General features: G+C 47.5%; 1 protein-coding gene across 3 annotated transcripts in view; it reads left to right on the forward strand.

Annotated features, from left to right (window-relative positions):
* The window catches only part of gphnb (gephyrin b), a 101285-nt gene that overhangs the window by 37386 nt on the left and 44910 nt on the right, over positions 1–18989 (forward strand). For all 3 annotated transcript variants that reach the window (XM_076037709.1, XM_076037710.1, XM_076037711.1), the window contains exons 3-6: positions 8380–8437; positions 8544–8636; positions 12749–12843; positions 13486–13552. In XM_076037709.1, the coding sequence (XP_075893824.1) occupies positions 8380–8437; positions 8544–8636; positions 12749–12843; positions 13486–13552 (313 nt within the window). The remainder of the gene's footprint in view (positions 1–8379; positions 8438–8543; positions 8637–12748; positions 12844–13485; positions 13553–18989) is intronic.

Raw genomic sequence — 18989 nt, forward strand, 5'->3', positions numbered from 1 at the left:
TAACAGGTTAAAGGTTGTGTTGTGAGGTGTGGGTTTTTTTGTTTTTTTTTCATTTGATCAATTTATTTGTATTTTTCCCATTTAGATGCGTCTTTTTAGCAATTTTCATTAAAGGAAAAAAAATATGAAATATATCTTCACAACACATCCATTTTTTTCCTTTCCTTGTTACAGTAAGTACAAACGAACAAATAAGAGATGATGATGATGATGATGAAACCACATGTACTATTCAGACAGGTAACAGTATAAGAAAAGTATCCTCCCTCCATGAAGAGAAGAAGTGTTTAGCTCGTTGTAGTTAACACACAGTTGATTGAATGAAAGAAAGCAGTGTTGGGTTCACAGGACAGATGTTGTCCTCACATTAGATGACATTAAGTCTAATTCTGGTTCCAGTTTAACCTCCATAATGATCCTGGCCACGTCCGTTCCAGGTCGTTTGCACTCGACTCACTGTCCCAAATGCTCTTCAGGTGTGATCAGGTTCAGATCTTAATTGACCCTGTGTGAGTTCCAACCTGATGTTTTCCAATTTCACATGGTCCGTGTGCAGTGATAAGCAAGTGTTAAGCAGCGATACAGGATATTTGATGGATGGATGGATAGAAGGAAAACAGTCCTTAAGTAAAGCATAGAAAACACACATATGTTGTTGCCAACAAATGTTGTCTGTATATCGTTAGCCTAATAGCATAGTTACCAAAGTCATATTTGAACGTTTTCGGGAAAAACACGAAAAAACACATTTTCTAGCAATCACATTGGTAAAGTTAGGCAGATATCACAATTTGGCCCAAAAATGTCTTGGGCAGTTATGCTAATAGGCTAACAGTACTGATTTTTGCGATGAAGTCAAGTTTGACCTTGCAAGTTTCTGTTCCTGTTTAATGGCCATTGCGGAGTGATTTCAGAAACTGCCAGGTTTGTAGCAGTGTGCGCATCCTTGGCAGCCTCTTGAGTCGGCTGTAGAAAGTGGGACTCGGAGACCCCACCCCCACCACCACCGTTCAGAAAAGGCAGATGTATGCAAAATGTATGCAGTGCAAGTATCCAAAAGGGGATTCTAATCATATCCGTTACTTAATGACTTGAAATTGTTGCCCTTTCATCTCTGAGAATCGGCCCACCTGCCTTGAAATCACTTCCAAATGACACCGACCAGAGGTGTGAGGACACCACCGAGGATAATACCAATCTTGCAGATCCTTTCCCTGATAACCTCTCGCTCTGCGCTTTAGCGTGACCCAGGGCCACGTTAAATAAAACTCCTCCTCGTCCATCTGTAATGCGGAAGAGAAAAGTTCAATCAGCTAAAGCTGTTCAATTTGACCACAAAAGGCTGCCGTCTCGCAGATGAAAGTGCCAGCTGGCTGCGCTTCCATCAAGCACGGCGGCCCTTTTTTACGTGGCGAGGGAGCCCCAAGGTCTCCACCATGGCACCAAGATTCCCCACGTCAAAAGTAGCCAGAGTGATATCGTGAGGTCATTCCCTGAAATGAGGATCTGGCCCGACTGAAAGAAGATGATGATATATGTTTCGGGGGCTTCTGAACACTTGCAGAGGATCTCTGGTGGCCTAGTGTTATTTTAGCTTGTCCCTGCTGCTCTTTCAGTCTTTACTGTGAATGTTGCTTTTTCCGTTTGCGCCGTCTTGGGTAAGCTTTGCCACTTTTACGTTTCACTGCACATCCGGCATGAGCGTGTGACGAATAAAGTTCTTGAATCTTGAATCTTGAATCTTGAACCCTGAATCGTGAATCAACAGAAGGAGGGTAACGGATAAAGTTGAGGCTGTCACACTGTCACAACACCTTAGTTGCTCTTCAGGTACATCGTAACACACATAAATTCTGAAAGATGAACCCCTCTGCTTCTGCGTTTCTTAACTCAGTTCATCTCATTTGCTGTCGTGGCTTCTCCTGGGTCGCCAGGGTTTCTGCTGGAGCCCATCCCAGCTGTCTTGGGGTGAAGGCGGGGTTCCATCCCGGACGAGTGGCCGGTTTATCACAGCACCGCAAAGAGACAAACAGCCATTTGCACTCGCGCATGTCTTTGGACTGTGGGAGGAGGCTGGAGAACCTGGAGAGAACCCCCACAGGGAGAACGTGCACACTCCACACAGAAAGGCCCCCCAGTCCGGGGAGTTAAACCCCCAACCTCTTTGCTGTGAGGTGATGGTGATAACCACAGCGCCACCTCTGCTTTTTCTCCTCGTATTTTTCATTTTCCCTTTTTTTTTCACCCACTTGTCACAGCAAAAGTGCTTAAATGAGGTCACCTTTTACAGGTTTTTATGCCATGCAGCCCTTTTGTGGGCAACTGTGACTCTGCACATCATTACTTTTTTGTTACGACTTTCACTTTGTGAGATTTAACGACTAAATAATCATTCAAAAAGCAGGTTTAAAATTGGGTCAGACTAGACAAATTTTTATTGACTTCATCCTAAACCCTTTCAAACATGGAACAGCTACTTATGTTGTCCGAGAATTTTCTTGTCAAATTTGTTTGGGTTTTTTTTGCCACAGCATTTTTACAGATTTTATTCTTCTTTTTTTGCCCTTCTTTTAATCTGTTTGAATAAATAAAATAAACCCAATGAAATTCAAAATGAGACCTTCAGGGAATTGTGATGAGAAGTAAAAATGTAAGTAATTGGTCCCTTGTTTTTCAAGGTACAACACGTATCCTCACCTGAGGGCTCGTTATGTGATGTGAGTGTTACAACAGTGGTTGAGCAAAAACCTTTGCTAAACTTAAACCTGCGTAAAATAATCTTGCGTTTTAATCATGAAAAGTTGAGTTGCGTTTTTAAAGAAGGTGTGGTGACACGTTGAGAACTGAGTGATGGATCATGCACTGGTTTATTGGAAGCAGGTGAGCTCAAGAGGACTTGATTTTACTTGTCCTACAAGTTCTTATGAGTTGGAAGCCTCCTTGGCTACGACTTTAAGCAAAGTCTTTCTTGGTATTTAGAGCCCATGCTAAATATTTTAAGCCTAAAAAAGAAATTGCTCGCACCACTAACGTCCACTGACTCACTGTGGCCTGAGCTCCTCTAGGACGTGTTGGACCACACGGTGGAGCCGGTGGCTCCGTCAGGCTGACCGCTCGGGACGCCGCGGCCTCAACGTGCCAACGCAGGTGTGACGGACACACACAGACAGAGGCAGGAAGCGAGCGAGTCGGGGGGAGGAGGAGGAGGAAGTACATGAACGCTAATCGCAGTCGCACCCGCTTACACACACACAGGCGCTGTCCATCAGTCTTTCCACTGGACATGTTCAGAGGTGCATCTAGAGGGGGAAATACATACAAGCGGTGGACAAAGCCAGGACAGTTGAGAAAGTGCTGACCTAATTTTTTTTTATTTTTTTTTTTGCATGATGTTCAACATGTTATTTGATCACCTATGCACAGTTATACGTTTTTACCGTATCATTGTGGCACCAACACGATAACCACGGTCATACCTGGCAGTGCTTACACCAGTCGTTCGGCCTCTTCTGCCAGGGAACATGAACGTCTGATGACATTTTTTTGGGGGGGGGGTATTTTGGAAGGAAAATTATGTAAAAAAAAAAAAAAAAAAGAAAAAGAAAGAAAAAAGAAAAAATGTCCTTGTGATGGTTCTTCTTGAATAGGTCTTGCTGGAGGCCTCACATCAAACACAACTGTACTGTACAAAATTAAAAGAGGAGGGAAAAAACTGAGGGACATCGAATTCATGTGAAAGGTATTTTAATAGAAGCCCGTCTGACAGCAAGTGTACACTTTTAATGGGCAGTATGTTAAGCTTTTACCAATATAAAAATCATAAATCAAGCCAAATTTAACACACTGGCCCTTTAAATTAACCAACAACAGAAGAACATGCACGAGTAGTTTTGGCGTCCTCAGTATGAGTCAGTGCTTCTGGTGCAAAATCATAAATTTTTTTGCATGCATGTGCGTGTGTGTGTGTGTGTGTGTGTGTGTGTGTGTGTGTGTGTGTGTGTGTGTGTGTGCTTAGGAACCTCCCTCTGAGGCTGTTTAGCCAACTCTCAGCCCGCTGCCCTCCAGCAGCTTGTACCGTAACCACCCTTGTCAATGTTTTTTTTTCTTACAAATTGCCACAGCCAAGAATAGCCAGAAGTCAATCGGGCCAGGGGTGACAGTGGAACCAATTTCACAGCAAGGCGACAGCTGACCATGTCATTCAATGTAGACCCTGTTGCAGCTGTAGACGGCAACTACAGATAAAGATTTGTGAAATGGTAAAAAAAAAAAAAAAAAAAAAACAGATCAGCATTAATTTGACGTGGTGATTCGACGCAGACTGTCTGAAATGGTTTAGAAGGAGATTCCTGATTGGTCACACCAACTGGACACAAGAAATCAGTTGCAATGCAATGCAATCCCCACAAAAACAAACTGGGAATCGAACCAAGGAGCATCTTGCCGCAACGCGACACTGTCCAGCCTCGTTAAGCTACCTGCAGCTGACAGCGAGAGAAAAGCTCACAATGTAAGACGAACATTACGTTGCTTGGATTGCTCACAGATGTCAACACTCGTGTTTGGGGAAGAAAAAAAAACAACAACCCACAAACAATTAAAAATGTCGGTTTTTGATACATACAGTAGCGCATCTGAGGTGGGTTTTAGACAGAAGAAACTGAATCGGGGGGAGGCCGTCGAAAAACAAAGACGCGTCTCAGCCGTCGGTAGTTTCCGTCCGTAAATAAGTAAAACGTGCTGGAGTGTTTCTGTGGATGTGCGCGCCTGCCTTGTCGTCGTTGTTGTTGCTTCGCGAGCTGTGAGTGGAACGGCGAGAGTGCGAGCTCCTCCACGGAGCACTCAGAGCTCTCAGCGCAGCGGGGGGGGGGGTTGAAGAGGTGGGCCCGTCCTCATCCTCATCCTCATCCTCATCCTCCCTCCTTTCTTCCTCCCATCCTTCGAACCCCAGCTAACAGCTAGCATGCCGAGAGGTCACCCCCCCCCACCCCCCCACCACCACCACCACCACCACCCCTGTGACAGCTTTCCCCCACCCGACATGCGGACGGACGGACGGAGCGCCAGCTTGGCTGTAATTGACTCGGCTCCGTGCTGCTACCGGAGATGGCCGAGTCCCCCCCCCCCTCCCGTCAGGGAGGACGGGGGTTGGGCGTAGAATGGGAGAGGTGGGAGATTGAGTGCCTTGTACAAAAGAGCTTGTATTATTAATGAAATCACCCCGGCAGATGGGTCTTATCTTGGAAGTGTCCCACCGCTGCCGAGATTTGCAGCTGGCCCGCACGTGCGCGAGGGTGCACGCACCCTTCTTCTTTTTTATTCTCCCCCACCTCCCCCTCCTGTTAAGTGTGGCCCCTCGCAGCCTGTCACTCCATTTACTCACTCCTTCCACTCGGCGCCCATCTCTCTCTCTCTCTCTCTCTCTCTCTCTCTCTCTCTCTCTCTCTGGTCTATTCTTTTTATCCTTCCTCTTCCTCTCTTGCACTCGTCTTTTATTCATACAAGGATTTGGCCGAGGCGTCCAGGCTTTCAGGCCAAAATAAACCGGCGCCGTGCCCCCCCGCCCCACCTCCCCGAACCCTGCCTCACCACCACCACGACCACACCTCCGCCTCCCCCCGTGCCTCTTTACCCTCTCCCTGTGCTTTCTCTTCTTGTCTTTTTTTTTTTTTTTTATATATATATATAATTTTCCTGTGAGAGTTTGTCCACACCTCACGCCAAAAGCCTTTATTCCTGTCCTGAGAGTTTGAATAAGAGCTTTATTTGTCACAGCAAGCTACGTTAGCATTAGCACGCGTGCGTGACCCTGTACCGTTCTTTAAGAACTCAAACTCTGTAAAGAAGCACTTTATTTGTGCCCCGGGGGGGGGACTCTTGAGAGGCAAGTCAAGCAGCATGTGGCCGTCTATGGACCAAGTCACTTTTTCCGCTGTAGTGCCCTCTCGTACCTCATGACCTGGAGCTGAGAGCCCTGCAGGTCCGTGCCCTGGAAGTCACTGGAGGTCCCTCGTGGGGTAAAGGGCAAATAGAAGTTAAGTCGGAAAGTTAAGTTACGTTACGTTCAAACAGAATCTGGATCACGGCAAAAGTTTGTGATATGAACGTGAACATTTTGTGTGAGTTAAAAACGCCGATCACGAAGAAACAGAAATGCGTTCTTTCTAATTTGGGCAACCGAGGCTGTGTCTTTGGAGTAACTTACGACGCAAACAGCAGCTGTTTGTTTTTGCTCTTCCTTTCGACACGTTTTGATACCTGGAGGAACGCCGGCGTCACGAGATGAACTGAGAGCCTCCCGCCTGTTTCCCGTCGAACTCTCTGCAAGGTCTGGGCTCGCTTGTCCCGCGATGCCAAACGCATTTTGTCCTGCCGATCGTGACAAAACGTCAAGCTGCGAGTCCCATCAAGCGGGAGCCCCTCTGCGTCAGCGAGCCAGCGAGTGAGCGCGCGCGCGCGCGCGAGCAGCAGCAGCAGCAGTGGCACGCAAACGCGCGCGCGGCAGCGCACGCATGAATGAACACGGCATATTGGATATTCAAAAGCGTCCAGTCAACAACATATTGCTGCCTTGGCACAGAAATGGCATCCCCTGTAGTTATAAAAGGGAGAGAAAAAAAAAAGGAAAAGAAAAAAGAACACACAAACATTCACCGGCTCGTACAAAAGTCTCTCCCTCTCTCTCTCACACACACACACACACCCACACACACACAATGAACAACTCACCAACTCGAGGCTTCGGGCGGGAGGGGTTGCCTAGGAAACGGTGGGGAAGGAACCCTGGTTATTTGTGTTGAGCATATTTTCATTTGGGCTGAAACAGAGAGGCATAAAAACCCCAGGAGAGGCAGAGAGGTGATTTGTCCTGACAGCTCCTTTACTCTCCCGAGGTGTAACACAGACACGCGCGCGCGCGCGCGCACACCCGCACGCGCGCACACACACACACACACACACACACACACGTAACTGGAAGAACGCACATGCTCGAACACAACAGCACACACTCGTACGCGCGCGCACGCACACGCACGGATAGTGAATCTCACCGCCCCGTCCGAACGCATCAGGAGAAGTTAAATCACTCATGCCATCGCGGGAATGTCAGCAGGGGGGTGTGCGCGTACGTGCGCGTGTTCGGATGTTTTATTATTATTATTATTATTATTGATTTATTTTTGCGTGTGTACGGCTACGCAGGTTAGGATGCCCCGAGTGGCCCCGGCATGTGCAATGTTTCGTGACAAAAAAAAAAGTGCTTCTTAAGTGATTATCCCCGACTTTTCTGCCTCTTTTGTCAGACTCAGACAGCTTCCCTCCGACTTTCACGCTCTTTTGCCTCTTCTGCGTGCTTTTTGCTGCAGCGGTTTGCGCGCACGCACGTGTGCCAGTGCGTGCGTGCGTGCGCGCGCGTGTGTGTGTGTGTGTGTGTGTGTGTGTGTGTGTGTGTGCCGTTGTATGCCTGCTCCGCTGCACATCTCGAGCTGTGTTGCTAAGCTGCGTCTTCAGGTTTGTTGCAGATCTTTGTGTGCGCATATAAATACATATAAATATATACATACACACACACACACACACACACACACACACACACACACACACACACACACACATACAGCGCACATGCATCTGCAGACTTCTGAGACTTTTCTCGTGATAGTTTCACCGGCGGAGGTTTGCGATAACTCTCGAGCGGATGTGTCTGAGTGAGAGGGGTATCATGGCATTTTAGCGTCTGACGCAGAGGGTGAGGGTGAGGGTGGGGGTGGTGGGGAGGGGGAGGGGTGGGGCGGAGGAACATGATGCATTAGTGTCCCAAAAATAGCACTGCTTAAAAAGAGGGAGAGAGAGAGAGAGAGAGAGAGAGAGAGAGAGAGAGAGAGAGAGAGAGAAGAAGGGGTTATGTAAGGGGTGTCTGCGCAGTCTTCACCTTGAGCCTCGGGTTGGGTCTTCTGCGGGGTGTCGTACCCGCTGCGGCCACCGGAGGTCACCGTGGCTCGCCGTTTTGCCGGAGCTTCCCCGTGCTGGGGGGAAAAAAAAAAGAAAAAAAAAAAAAAACTCCTCTCAGAAGGGGACGTTCAAGGGCATCCTCTCCCCTTTTCTCTCGCCGCATCACCTCTCCGTCTCTATCGTCCCGCTCTTTCTCACGCACGTCTTCATTTATCTCTTCGCCCTCCCTTTCCCGCACGGGTCCCAGGTGGGGGGGGGGATTCCCGAACGTAGATCTGTTTGATCCACATCAGGGCCGCCGCGCTTGCTAGTTTGTTTCACGGAGGCGGAGGTGAGACCGCGATAGCCACCCAATCCATCCACCCGTCTGAGGTTCTGCCGGTGCCGTAAAAGTGACTTACGAGTGAACAACTGCTCTCTCCGCAGGTTGGGGGGGATGATCTCGGCCTACAAGATAGTGCCCGACGAGATAGACGAGATCAAGGTAACGTCACCCCGTTTGTCGCGTCCCCCTCTCTCTCTTTTCCAACAACGGTGACCGGTTGAGCCGCACGGCCTCTTGTGAACCTGTGCCTCATGTGAACCGACAGGAGACCCTAGTGGACTGGTGCGATGAGAAGGAGCTCAACCTCATTTTAACCACGGGAGGCACCGGCTTCGCCCCAAGAGACGTCACACCAGAGGTGAGTTTTGAAGAGCAAATGCCCCCAAGAGCATCTATCTATCTATCTATCTATCTATCTATCTATCTATCTATCCATCTATCTATCTATCTATCTATCCATCTATCCATCTATCCATCTATCTATCTACAGTATCTGTGTCTTAACATACTTTTGGCAGCAAACAATCTCCAAAGTCAAGTTTTATTGTTCGCACAAGTTTGAAAAAGATCTCCCTTGCTGCTGCTTTACTCGGGAGAAGCTCATCCTGTAATAAATTTGTTTTTTCTTTCGTTTTTTTCGTTTGTTTTTTTGTCGTTTTTTTTTTTTTGTTGTTGTTGTGCTGATCACACACGTGCGCGCTCCGGCACTGATTAACATACAGTGTAATTAGCCCCAGAGTCGCGTGGGAAATAAAGAGGCAGAATTTAGATCTTTATTGACCTTTTTTTTCTTCTTCTTTTTTCGGGGGGGCGGGGGGGGGATTGGATTGCTCAAGTGAGCCGCTCTGCGATAATTTGCGGCACATGCTGGCGCGTCTCCCACTGATGGAAGACGAGGGGCTCAGAGACGCACAATATACCTACTGGGATTTTATAATGTAGCAATAAATTGTGACTACGTTGTGTTGAAGTGAAACAACACATCTGACCTTTCAAAACCGTTTTTTAATTCACATCCACGGCGACGACAGATTCGCGGCGAGCGTTTACACCTCGCTAATCCTCCCCTCTGCGGCCGCACTCGCCTTTTTTTGCGCGTCCGTCTCGAGGACACCCCACTTTGCTCTCGGGCCGTCCTCGATGAACTCATCAACACCTCGCCGCTATCGTTGACTACGCCTCCCGGAGATAAGGCCCGTTTTGAGTTTTACACCGCCGCTTTGCCTCCGCTACTTGCTCTGGGCTGACCACTGCGCGCACACACACACACACACACACACACACACACACACACCCGCGCGAAAGCAATTTAGCAGGGGGATGAGCTGTGGTTCTCAGCAGTATCAGCGGCCCTCATCAATCACGGTGGACAGCAGCCTTCCTGGAAGAGGGAAGACACGTAGACACTGTAGTCGGTGATAATGCCCGCTATCTGATTCAGCCCAGTGTGCCGCAGACAAGGATATCTCTCTGTCTGCCTGCCTGCCTGCCTGCCTGCCTGCGTGTGCGTGTGTGTGTGTGTGTGTGTGTGTGTGTGTTTTAAGGCTGTGCACACAACCTGCGTGTGTGTTTTCCATCCCAGACGAAAGGCGGGACACCAGTAACAGATTGCGAGGCTCCCCGTTTTGTACATGCAGAAAATATCACTTTGCCTCCGACCCGCCCGTCAGGGCTGGTTTTCTTTTAATCAATCTGTGATTGATTGCGCCTGCGTTCAGGTCAGTTATTGCATAATTAATCACAAGTGACTCCAAAACCGATTCACAGGTACAGTCCTGCACGGTGGCCGCCAACCGGTCCGACGTCGTGAGTGAAGCTCCTCCCGTGTTTGAAAAAAATTCAAAGCCACGTTTCGGCCAAACGAGCCGGCGTTTAAGTGCTGTTCTTGGAAGTGCCGTGAAGCTTCACCGCTTCAGCTGGAGCTCCTAAAGAAAAGTTGTGGCTGTGAAATTGTCGGCACGGGAGTCGCATGTGGTGCACGCGAATGACGAGAACCGTAAATGTTTTCATGAGGCTTCTATGTCTGCGGTGTGTGACGCACTTGCACTTTTAATGACTTCATTTGATTTCGAAGAGACCAGTACATACAGGATGTAATGTAAATACTAGCAAATTGGCGAGGATGCAAAATTTCACCTGTATTTATTCCGTGATCAAAAAATGATTGACTAAACAATGTCCATCCGTCCGTCTATTTTCAATAGCCGCTGGTTGCAGCACTCAGGGCCACGGGGGTCTGATGGAGCCTCTCCCAGCTGTCATAGGACGAAGGCAGGGTGACACCCTGGACAAGTTGTCACGTCATCAAACAGAGACATGCGCACCTACGGTCAATTTAGAGTTCCCAATTCACCTCACGTGCATGTTTTTGGACTGTGGGAGGAAGCCGGAGAACCCGGAGAGAACCCACGAACACACAGGGAGAACATGGAAACTAAATAATATATCCGTTTAGGGTTGTCCCGATCTAGCATACGTGACGTATTGAGGCGAAGGGTTTCCGTCCGGCCGCACGTCTCCGCATTTGTAAACAAGACTGTATGTCGGCCATGCGGCCATTCTACGAGTTGGAGGGCGGATACAGACCCGCCGCGAAATGCAAAGTCTGCACGCTAATGCTTTCACGTGGTGGCAGAGCGACGGAGCTTCCTTTGACGCAACTAATTTAATTCGGTTTCTCAAGGAACACGCAGCAGAATATAAGGAATTCACCGCTGCTGCCGAATCAAAAGCTGGTTTGACGCAGCAGATGCTGCTTGCAGGCATTTCCGCATATAAAGTTTCCCCCCCCTGCTTATTTTTCTTCCTCCTAAATAACGTGAAGATAACATTGAAAAACCTGATGCATTGATTCCTCTCGTTCTTTTTTTTTTTAACTCCTGATGACACATTTCAAATGCACTTCCTGTCAAATCGAATAAACACGCCTGCCTCCGCTCCACCCGACGCATCGCGAGCCCCGCATCCGCCTTCGCTCTCCGCGGCGCTCCTTCCCCTCCTCCCTCCTCCCACCACCCTCCTCCTCCTCACCTCTCCTCCCTTCCCTCCGTCTCCTCCCATCGACGTCTCCTGGGTGCGAGCCCACGATGCTCATCAGCGGCTCCTCTTGTCTTTGAAGTCTTCCCTCTCCTCGTTCCCTTGCTAATAGTGCGTTTGAAGTGTCACTCCGTTCAAGGGCACCCAACACACACACACACACACACACACACACAGCTGGAGTCGGAGGCACTATCTTCCACGCTGTATGCGTGTCGAGATATGTGCTGTATGGAAGCGCAGGGCCATGGATGTTATATTGGCTGTTACACAGGCATACAATCACCGGCCGCTTTATTAGCTACCACGAGAGGTGATCAGCCAACTGTGCAGGTGTTGACGTGGCGAGGATCACTGGCTGAAGGTCAAAGCCAGCGTCAGAGCTAATAGGAAGAGGAAAGAGGATCCAGGTGGCTCTGCAGGGTTGGGAAAATGTTCCGTTGAGGTCAGGGGTCAGAGGTCAGAGCGGGCCGACCGGCAGGAAGTGAAGGCAGCGGGAACGCAGATAGGAGCCACATCGTCGCAGCCCGCAAATTAACCTTGAAGCAGCGCGCCGGGGTCCGCTATGCTAGGTCACCACTGCCTGATGCAGTGGCCGCTGAGTGCGTGTCGCCAAGATGGGGTGCCGTGACCGCTTGTGGAAACCCACAGCTGCGGATTGGATTAGATTGAACTTTATTGATCCCAAATTGGGAAACTACACTGTTGCAGCAGGTCAAAAAAAAAAGCAAAACCATACAAAAAGTGAAAATAGAAGAATAAAAATAAACTATACAGTAGTTACAGTTTACAGTTAAGAGTAGTTAAACTATACAGTCAAGATATACAATAAAATATAAAAAAATCCAATCCGTCTATGCACAACAAGCACCAGGGGCAGAGATAAGCCAGGCTTTATAACCCATTTGTGCATTATTTCCCATTGAGTCCAGTTAAAAAGTCCAGAATGCTGTGAGAGTTGTACAAGGTGATGGCTCTCGGTAGGAAGGATCTTCTGATACCAAAGGGAGAGAAAAAATATATATATTTATTTTTTCCGCTCCGACTGGCTACACGGTCAGTTTCATCGATATAAATATACATTTAAATATTAAATGATCAAATTAGACTTTCTCTCCAAACTCCTCCAGCACTCTTTGTCTGCTATCCAATAAGAAAAAAAAAAAAAAAACCCTCATGTCCGCATTTGGTCATTTAACTTTGTAATGTGGTTTTCTTACGGTGTCGTGCAGGGGGGAGAAAAATGTCAACACCTGCCTCATTACCGGAGCCTTTCTCACTATTTTTAGCCGCAAAAAAATGCAGACGCTAATCTGCCGGCATTAAGCGCGCCGCATTTGCATAAATCACCGCCGTAAATACTCGAGACGGACACACGCTTCATTAGACTATGATCCTCCTAACGACCCTCCTCCCCGTCTCTCTTCTCCACAGGCCACTAAGGAGGTGATAGAGCGCGAAGCTCCGGGGATGTCTCTCGCCATGCTGATGGGATCCCTCAACGTCACGCCGCTGGGCATGCTCTCCAGGTCCGGGCGCCGTTCAGCCTCACGCGACGCGAGAAAAAAGAGCGACTTTATTATTATTAATCGTTGCATCGTCAATCTGCTACTTAACCTCGTCGCCTCGTTTTCCATCAAGATTTTCGCTCCTCGGCAAATGATGAGGCGCTTTTTTTAAAACGTTGTTTAATAGCATTTGGTTTGTCGGTTAATGTATCGTCGAGCCTTGTTGCTGGCCCGGCTGCCCTTCATGCACTGTGGTGAGGGTCAGTGGGCTTTAAAACAGTGGTTCTCAACTGGCGGACTCTCAGGACCCACATTTCTTTCCTTATGATGAAGTCAAGACCCACATTTATTCCACAAAAATAAAAACACTGTCCCACTTTCTATCATTTCTAGTGAACTGAATTGAATTTAATCGTGTGTCAAGCAAAACAAATGGCCAACATGGTCTCTATTAACATGTATATATATTTTAAAACCCCTTGGAACTGCCCACAAAGCCACGACCCAATCAAATGAGCTCCACGACCCACCAGTTGAGAAGCGCTGTTTTAAAAAAAGAAGTGTCTAAAACGTTTAAGGAAAAGGTGGATGTAACCAATGTATGCTAATATCACTGAGCAACTCGCGTGTATGTGTGTGTGTGTGTGTGTGTGTGTGTTACAGACCCGTCTGCGGTATCAGAGGAAAAACGCTCATCATTAACCTCCCAGGAAGCAAGAAAGGCTCACAGGTAAGAGGCAAGCAACAACAAAAACAGGTTAACATTCACCCCGATGAGTCGGACGCCGACAACACGTCGCACAGTGTGACAGGTTCCGTATTTGTGGCCACTCGAGTGTCTTCCAATAAAACCTCTATTGTTGTATTTCCATATTTGTGTTGAAAGAGGCACTTGGTATTTGTTTTCTGCAAATGTTTTTATTATTTTTAGTTCTAACGTCATAACATTACAGGGCACTTGAAATACTTGAATACATAAATCATAGGGAGTTAAAGGGGATGTAAGCCAACGGTTTGTCTTTAGCAGTGTTTCAGTTTTAGGCTAAGCACATTCTTCACTCTTTCCCTTTAATTTGTCCCCAAAAAAAAAAAAAAAATAGCATACTTGAGGAAGTTTAAAAACCACCTCAGCGAGGTCACTGCACTGAACCAAAACACTTGAAAACTCCTCATGTAACCAGCAGCTTGAAAACAGTCCATGTTTCTTTGTTATCATCATAGTTATCGCTCCCGCAAGTTGTACTGGTCGTTTTGGAAAAGTCAGTTCTCTTATCTACCGCCGCTACTACTTATGATGTCAGTGATAACAATAATAGTAACCAGGGCTGCACCAATACCACCCTTTGACAGAACGAGTAGAGTGACAGTACTTGCTTTTCAGAACTGCAAGGACTTAATAAGGCCATTACACATCGTAGAATTGATTTGATTTCTTTGTTTTATTTCTCCGCAGATGTTGTCAGTTGAACAACATACTTGATTTTTTTTCGACAACATGGGTGACTGTCAAGTCTCACTGCTGCACTAACACAAATTCAATCAAATTGTTATATAGATACATATGCGACTGGTATCCGTGTTATCGTGGTATCGCTCGTATTTCACGAGTACGAGTAGAGTACTCAACCCTGGCCTATCGGTACCAATACCCGGTACTGGTATCGGTATCAGTCCATCCCTAATAATAATAGCACATTTATGGAAATGACCATATATGCTTCCTCACAGCTTAAAGCAGACCTGGGCAAAGTACGGCCCGCTGCGTGTCTCTGTCCGGCCCGCGTGAGGCCAGTCATAAATAACGCGATCTACCCGTCGATCGGGAAGGTAGTGAGGCTCGATCGCACGGAGTGAGAGAGAGAGAGAGAGAGAAAGAGAGAGAGAGAGAGAGAGAGAGAGACGCGGAGATACTTCCGCGATTTCCCCCCACCCCACCCCACCCTGTCAACAAAACTTCCGTGGCCCTCCGACACGATTCAGGTCTGTCACGTGGCCCGTTGCAAAAAACAATTGCCCGCCCCTGCCCTCAAGGGTGAACGCTACATCTTAGCGGCCTGTTTGCCAGCGTAGCAGCACGCGCAGCGTCGCTGTGTTGCCAACGTTAATGAGGCGGTCGTTGCACGTAGCGCGTCTGTGAGGAGGCGCAATAATGTTTATCACTCGCTAATTGCAATCGTCAATGGACTTTGGCGTAAAATAGATCTGTGCGCCGCCACCTGGTACGTATAAATGTTTTTCCGTGTGTGTAGCTTGTATAGCTTCTGTCCTCTCCCCTCTCCCCTCGCCCCCACCTCGCCTCCCATCTGTCTCCCGCTCCGCCGTGCTGACCCGCACATCTGTCTCTGTCTCGTTACATCGCCCGCTTCCCCTGATCGATTTTGGTATTTCTCCTAATCAATTACTCCACCTCTCCCCCAGCCGCTGCCATATTAGTGTCTTCCTCATCAACCCCCATCCCCTGTCCCTGTTAAAGGTAACGGCACTGGCTGCCTATCGTGGGTTTTTGTTTTGTTTTTTATTATTATTAGAGGCGACGCTCATCATAAAGATATAAGGGGAAGCTCAAACGAGGCGGCGGTACAAAGGCTTGTCAGCCAGAGTGTCAGCGGGCCGTGTTTTAGCACCGTGTTTTATCTCCTCGGCTAAACAGGACGATAAAGGCCAAGAATAATCTGCACGCTGCTCAGACGGGGAAACGGCGCAAACACAGCCCTGTTCAGTTCAGACCTTTGCTGCTTCGTATTTAAGAGCTAAGTGTGTAATATTTGGAGATTTTTAAGAAGAAACTGCGACATCAACTTTGTACATTTTAGAGTGCAGCGTCTTTCACCTTTGTCCCCTTAGGGACTCCCTAAACCCCTGTCTCCCAAGCTTGCCAGTGAACTACGGTGCAAGACAATTGATCAAATATATTCTCATATAAGAACAATTTCAAGGGTCGGAAAACCAAATTACTTTTATTGAACTGCAAGTATACATTTTTATTTGTATTTATGGGCAGTATGTTAAGCTTTTGCCAATATGAATCTCATAAATTGAGCCACATTTTACACACTTGATCTTTAAACCACGTCGTCACTGCTCAGAGCTGCAGCGTCAACTTCCTGTGTTGAACTCAGGATTTGATCGGAGAACACGCTCTTTTTTTAAAAGTTGCCACCTTTAGATTGCAACAGGACTAAGACAACAAAATACTTATCATGTTGTTGTGTCACAAGTCCAGGTATCAAACTATGTGCGTTTAGTTTAGGGTTTGTTTGTTTTTTTTTGTCTTGTCTCATGACTTCCTGTTTTATTTTGAAACCCTGTTTCCTTGTGTCAGTTAAGATGCCCTTCCCCTTGTGTGTTTCCCGCCATGTCCGATTAGTCCCCCCCCGGCCCCCGCCTTTGATTTGTGTTCACCTCTTCCCCACTTGTGTTTACAGTAGGTAGCCCACGTCTCCCGTTGTCCTGTGCCACTTTGTCGCTGGAGAGCCAGCACTTCCTTCGCTCTGTCACGTAAATCGTCTCTTGTATTTTTGCCTTGTTTGTCAGTGAAGTTTTGTTGCTACTTTGTACCTTTTTGATAGTGTTTCCTCCTTGGCGGGATTTTGAGTTTTGTAGAATAATTGTTTGCGTTTTTCCTCTTCAAAGTGATTTTTAGCTTGAACTTTTTCTCATCGTAGTTTTGTTTTTGTTCCTCGTTGATCATTTTGTTAATAAGTATTCTTTCATTTGGAAATTTGCTTGAAGTCGGGCTCCTGGGCTCACTTTCTCGTCCTGTCCTGACACGTGTAGATTGAGAGCAATTGAATGCACTGCTTTTTGTTGCTCCGATGTCCTTGTTGTCTGCACCACCACTTTTGCAAGGTGACATCACCAAGAGCCGATAATCTGAACTAACCTGTGGCAGTGATCATTTAATCTCACTGCGGTGTCAGCGGCCCTGTGGAGGCTGCAAAGAGGACTAGGATTGTTTTGGCGACTCACCTCCGGTTTCCTTTGCTGAACATGCACGAGGTTCATCAGGCTACGTAGGAGAGGAACCCACATTTTCAGTTTTTGGATTTTATTTACCAGATTATCTATGACACCAAAACAGCTAAATTGAATTAGTCTAACTATCTCGAAACTGGCTTTTTAGCACAGTCACAAACATAATGTGATTATGTTTTTGTTGCAGTTCACTCCTGTGGCCTGTCGTGCTAAAGGAAGTGTCAATGTGTGAAATGTGAAATTACGTCGCCCGTCTCTCCTGTCCTCAGTTTCACCTCCGTAGCCTTTTTTTTTTAACCTTTCTCGTCTCTCAGCGTCTTTTTTTGCTTTTTTTTTTTTGCCGCTCATCGAGAATCTGTGTCCCTCTCCTTCCTCCGTCTCCAGATTCAGTTCTCTCCCTTCTTTCTACTCTCTTTCTTCTCCACTGTCTGTCATCTTCTGAGCTCCTCTCCTACCGGAGCAGCATGGCCTCCTGCTCCTCCTCCGTCCCCGTCTACAACTCGTGTTTCCTCGGCTGCACACCCAGGGATTCCGTCCCTTTAGTGTTCTCGACAGGTCCTCGCCACTTGGACAAAACAGAGTATGAGAGAGGAGGGAGAGGGATGGAGGAGGAGAAGGAAAAGAAAGGGGGTGGGGGGGGGAACCACTCCTGACACACCTGCAAAATTTCCCCGGCACTCAGTGAGAGCAGCACGGAACAAGTGGAGGGAAGGAGGGAATTTCCTCCAGGGCCTTTGACAACAACCACACTCCTTTTTGTTCACCCTCCCCAATCCTTCCTCCACTTCAGCTTCCACATCTTCGAGGAACACAAAGCCACCTTCCTAAAAACACTCACACACACACACACACACACACACACACACACACACACAAGGAAGTTAAGTGAAGAGTGAAGAGTCTGCTTTGACGGCTCTGGGATGTGCGAGAGCGAAGGCGCGGGGTGGAAAGGTTAGCTCGCGGCTAACCAGCAGCTTCCAAGATTTACCCAGTTCTGTCTCTTCATCTTCCATCCACCCTGCCTTCTCTTTTCTTTTTTTTCCCTTCTTTCATTGTCTGCTCTCAGCGCTGGGAGATCAGTCAGTCATGCTTGAGTTCCTCGCGTGAATTCCGGGGATTAAAATTCAGTGGAATCAAGATTAACATCATCCCAAGTGGCTAAATCCAGGGGTTAATCGGGGGGTGCGCTGTGACGTGTGCACGCACGCACATCGCAGCGGACGCGGAAGTGCAAAGGTTGTTCCCTGAGAGCCTGTTCGCCAGCCGGCGCAAACACTCCTAAGTGTGGAGCTCGCGGTTAATAATGCATCCTGGTCTTGCCTAAAATACACAGCCAGATAAATAATTTGGCAGATTAGCTCTTGTCTTGGGAATGAGGAGAGTGGAGCGTTTAGCATAGCTGAGGAGCCCACAGGCACACTGACACACAAGACAGCGACAACCCGGAGAGGCGAGGCCAGTCAGGCTGTGGAGGTGCGCAGGGTAGTTTCACAAATGGCCAGAGGGAGGCGCTGTGAGCCGCTGATGGAATCCTGGGCTGAGACGATAGACAGAGCTGGGTTAATGTTGTAGTAAATAAAAGTGATTTTTTTTCATGCTATGGCCCCCCAAACAGCGCTAGCTTTCCCTGCGAGACATGTTTTGCTACCAGACAATGCAGCGAAATATGTAAAGAAACATGAACTTTTAGAATATTTTAATTGCTTCTATTTGCTATTCAGTAATTAAAATCTTTTCTTACCTTCTCTCGGATTTTCTGCTACACCAGTGCTCACTGGTGTAGGCCGCTGTGGCCCCACTTTGAAAGCCACTTATATACAGTCTTGTTACTATAATACAATTAGAGTGGGACCATCCCTACCTGATGCAGGCTTGTGTTGTGTTGTTGGAAGTCGTTCCTCTGTCCTGCTGTCTGTAGCTCCATGTGATTTTTACTGGCAAACCAGTTAAACATTGGAATAACCTTACAATTGTTAAACCAATATGTTGAATATGTGTCGTATCAATTATTCATAATTTTCAAACTGCATGCTTTAGGAAAACACTGTACGGACAGAAAATAGCTGGTCTACCCTTAAATTTAAAATTTTCTTCAGAAGCATCCAGCAACTTGAAAGTGATAATGATTCCACACAACGTCTTCAGTTTCTAATGTAACACTTTAAAAATGCATCATGTTGAAACTATAGCAT

This window comes from Nelusetta ayraudi, unplaced genomic scaffold (assembly GCF_046127955.1).
Source record: "Nelusetta ayraudi isolate G7.1 ecotype Tasmania unplaced genomic scaffold, CSIRO-AGI_Nayr_v1 ptg000052l, whole genome shotgun sequence".
NCBI classification, from domain to species: domain Eukaryota; kingdom Metazoa; phylum Chordata; class Actinopteri; order Tetraodontiformes; family Monacanthidae; genus Nelusetta; species Nelusetta ayraudi.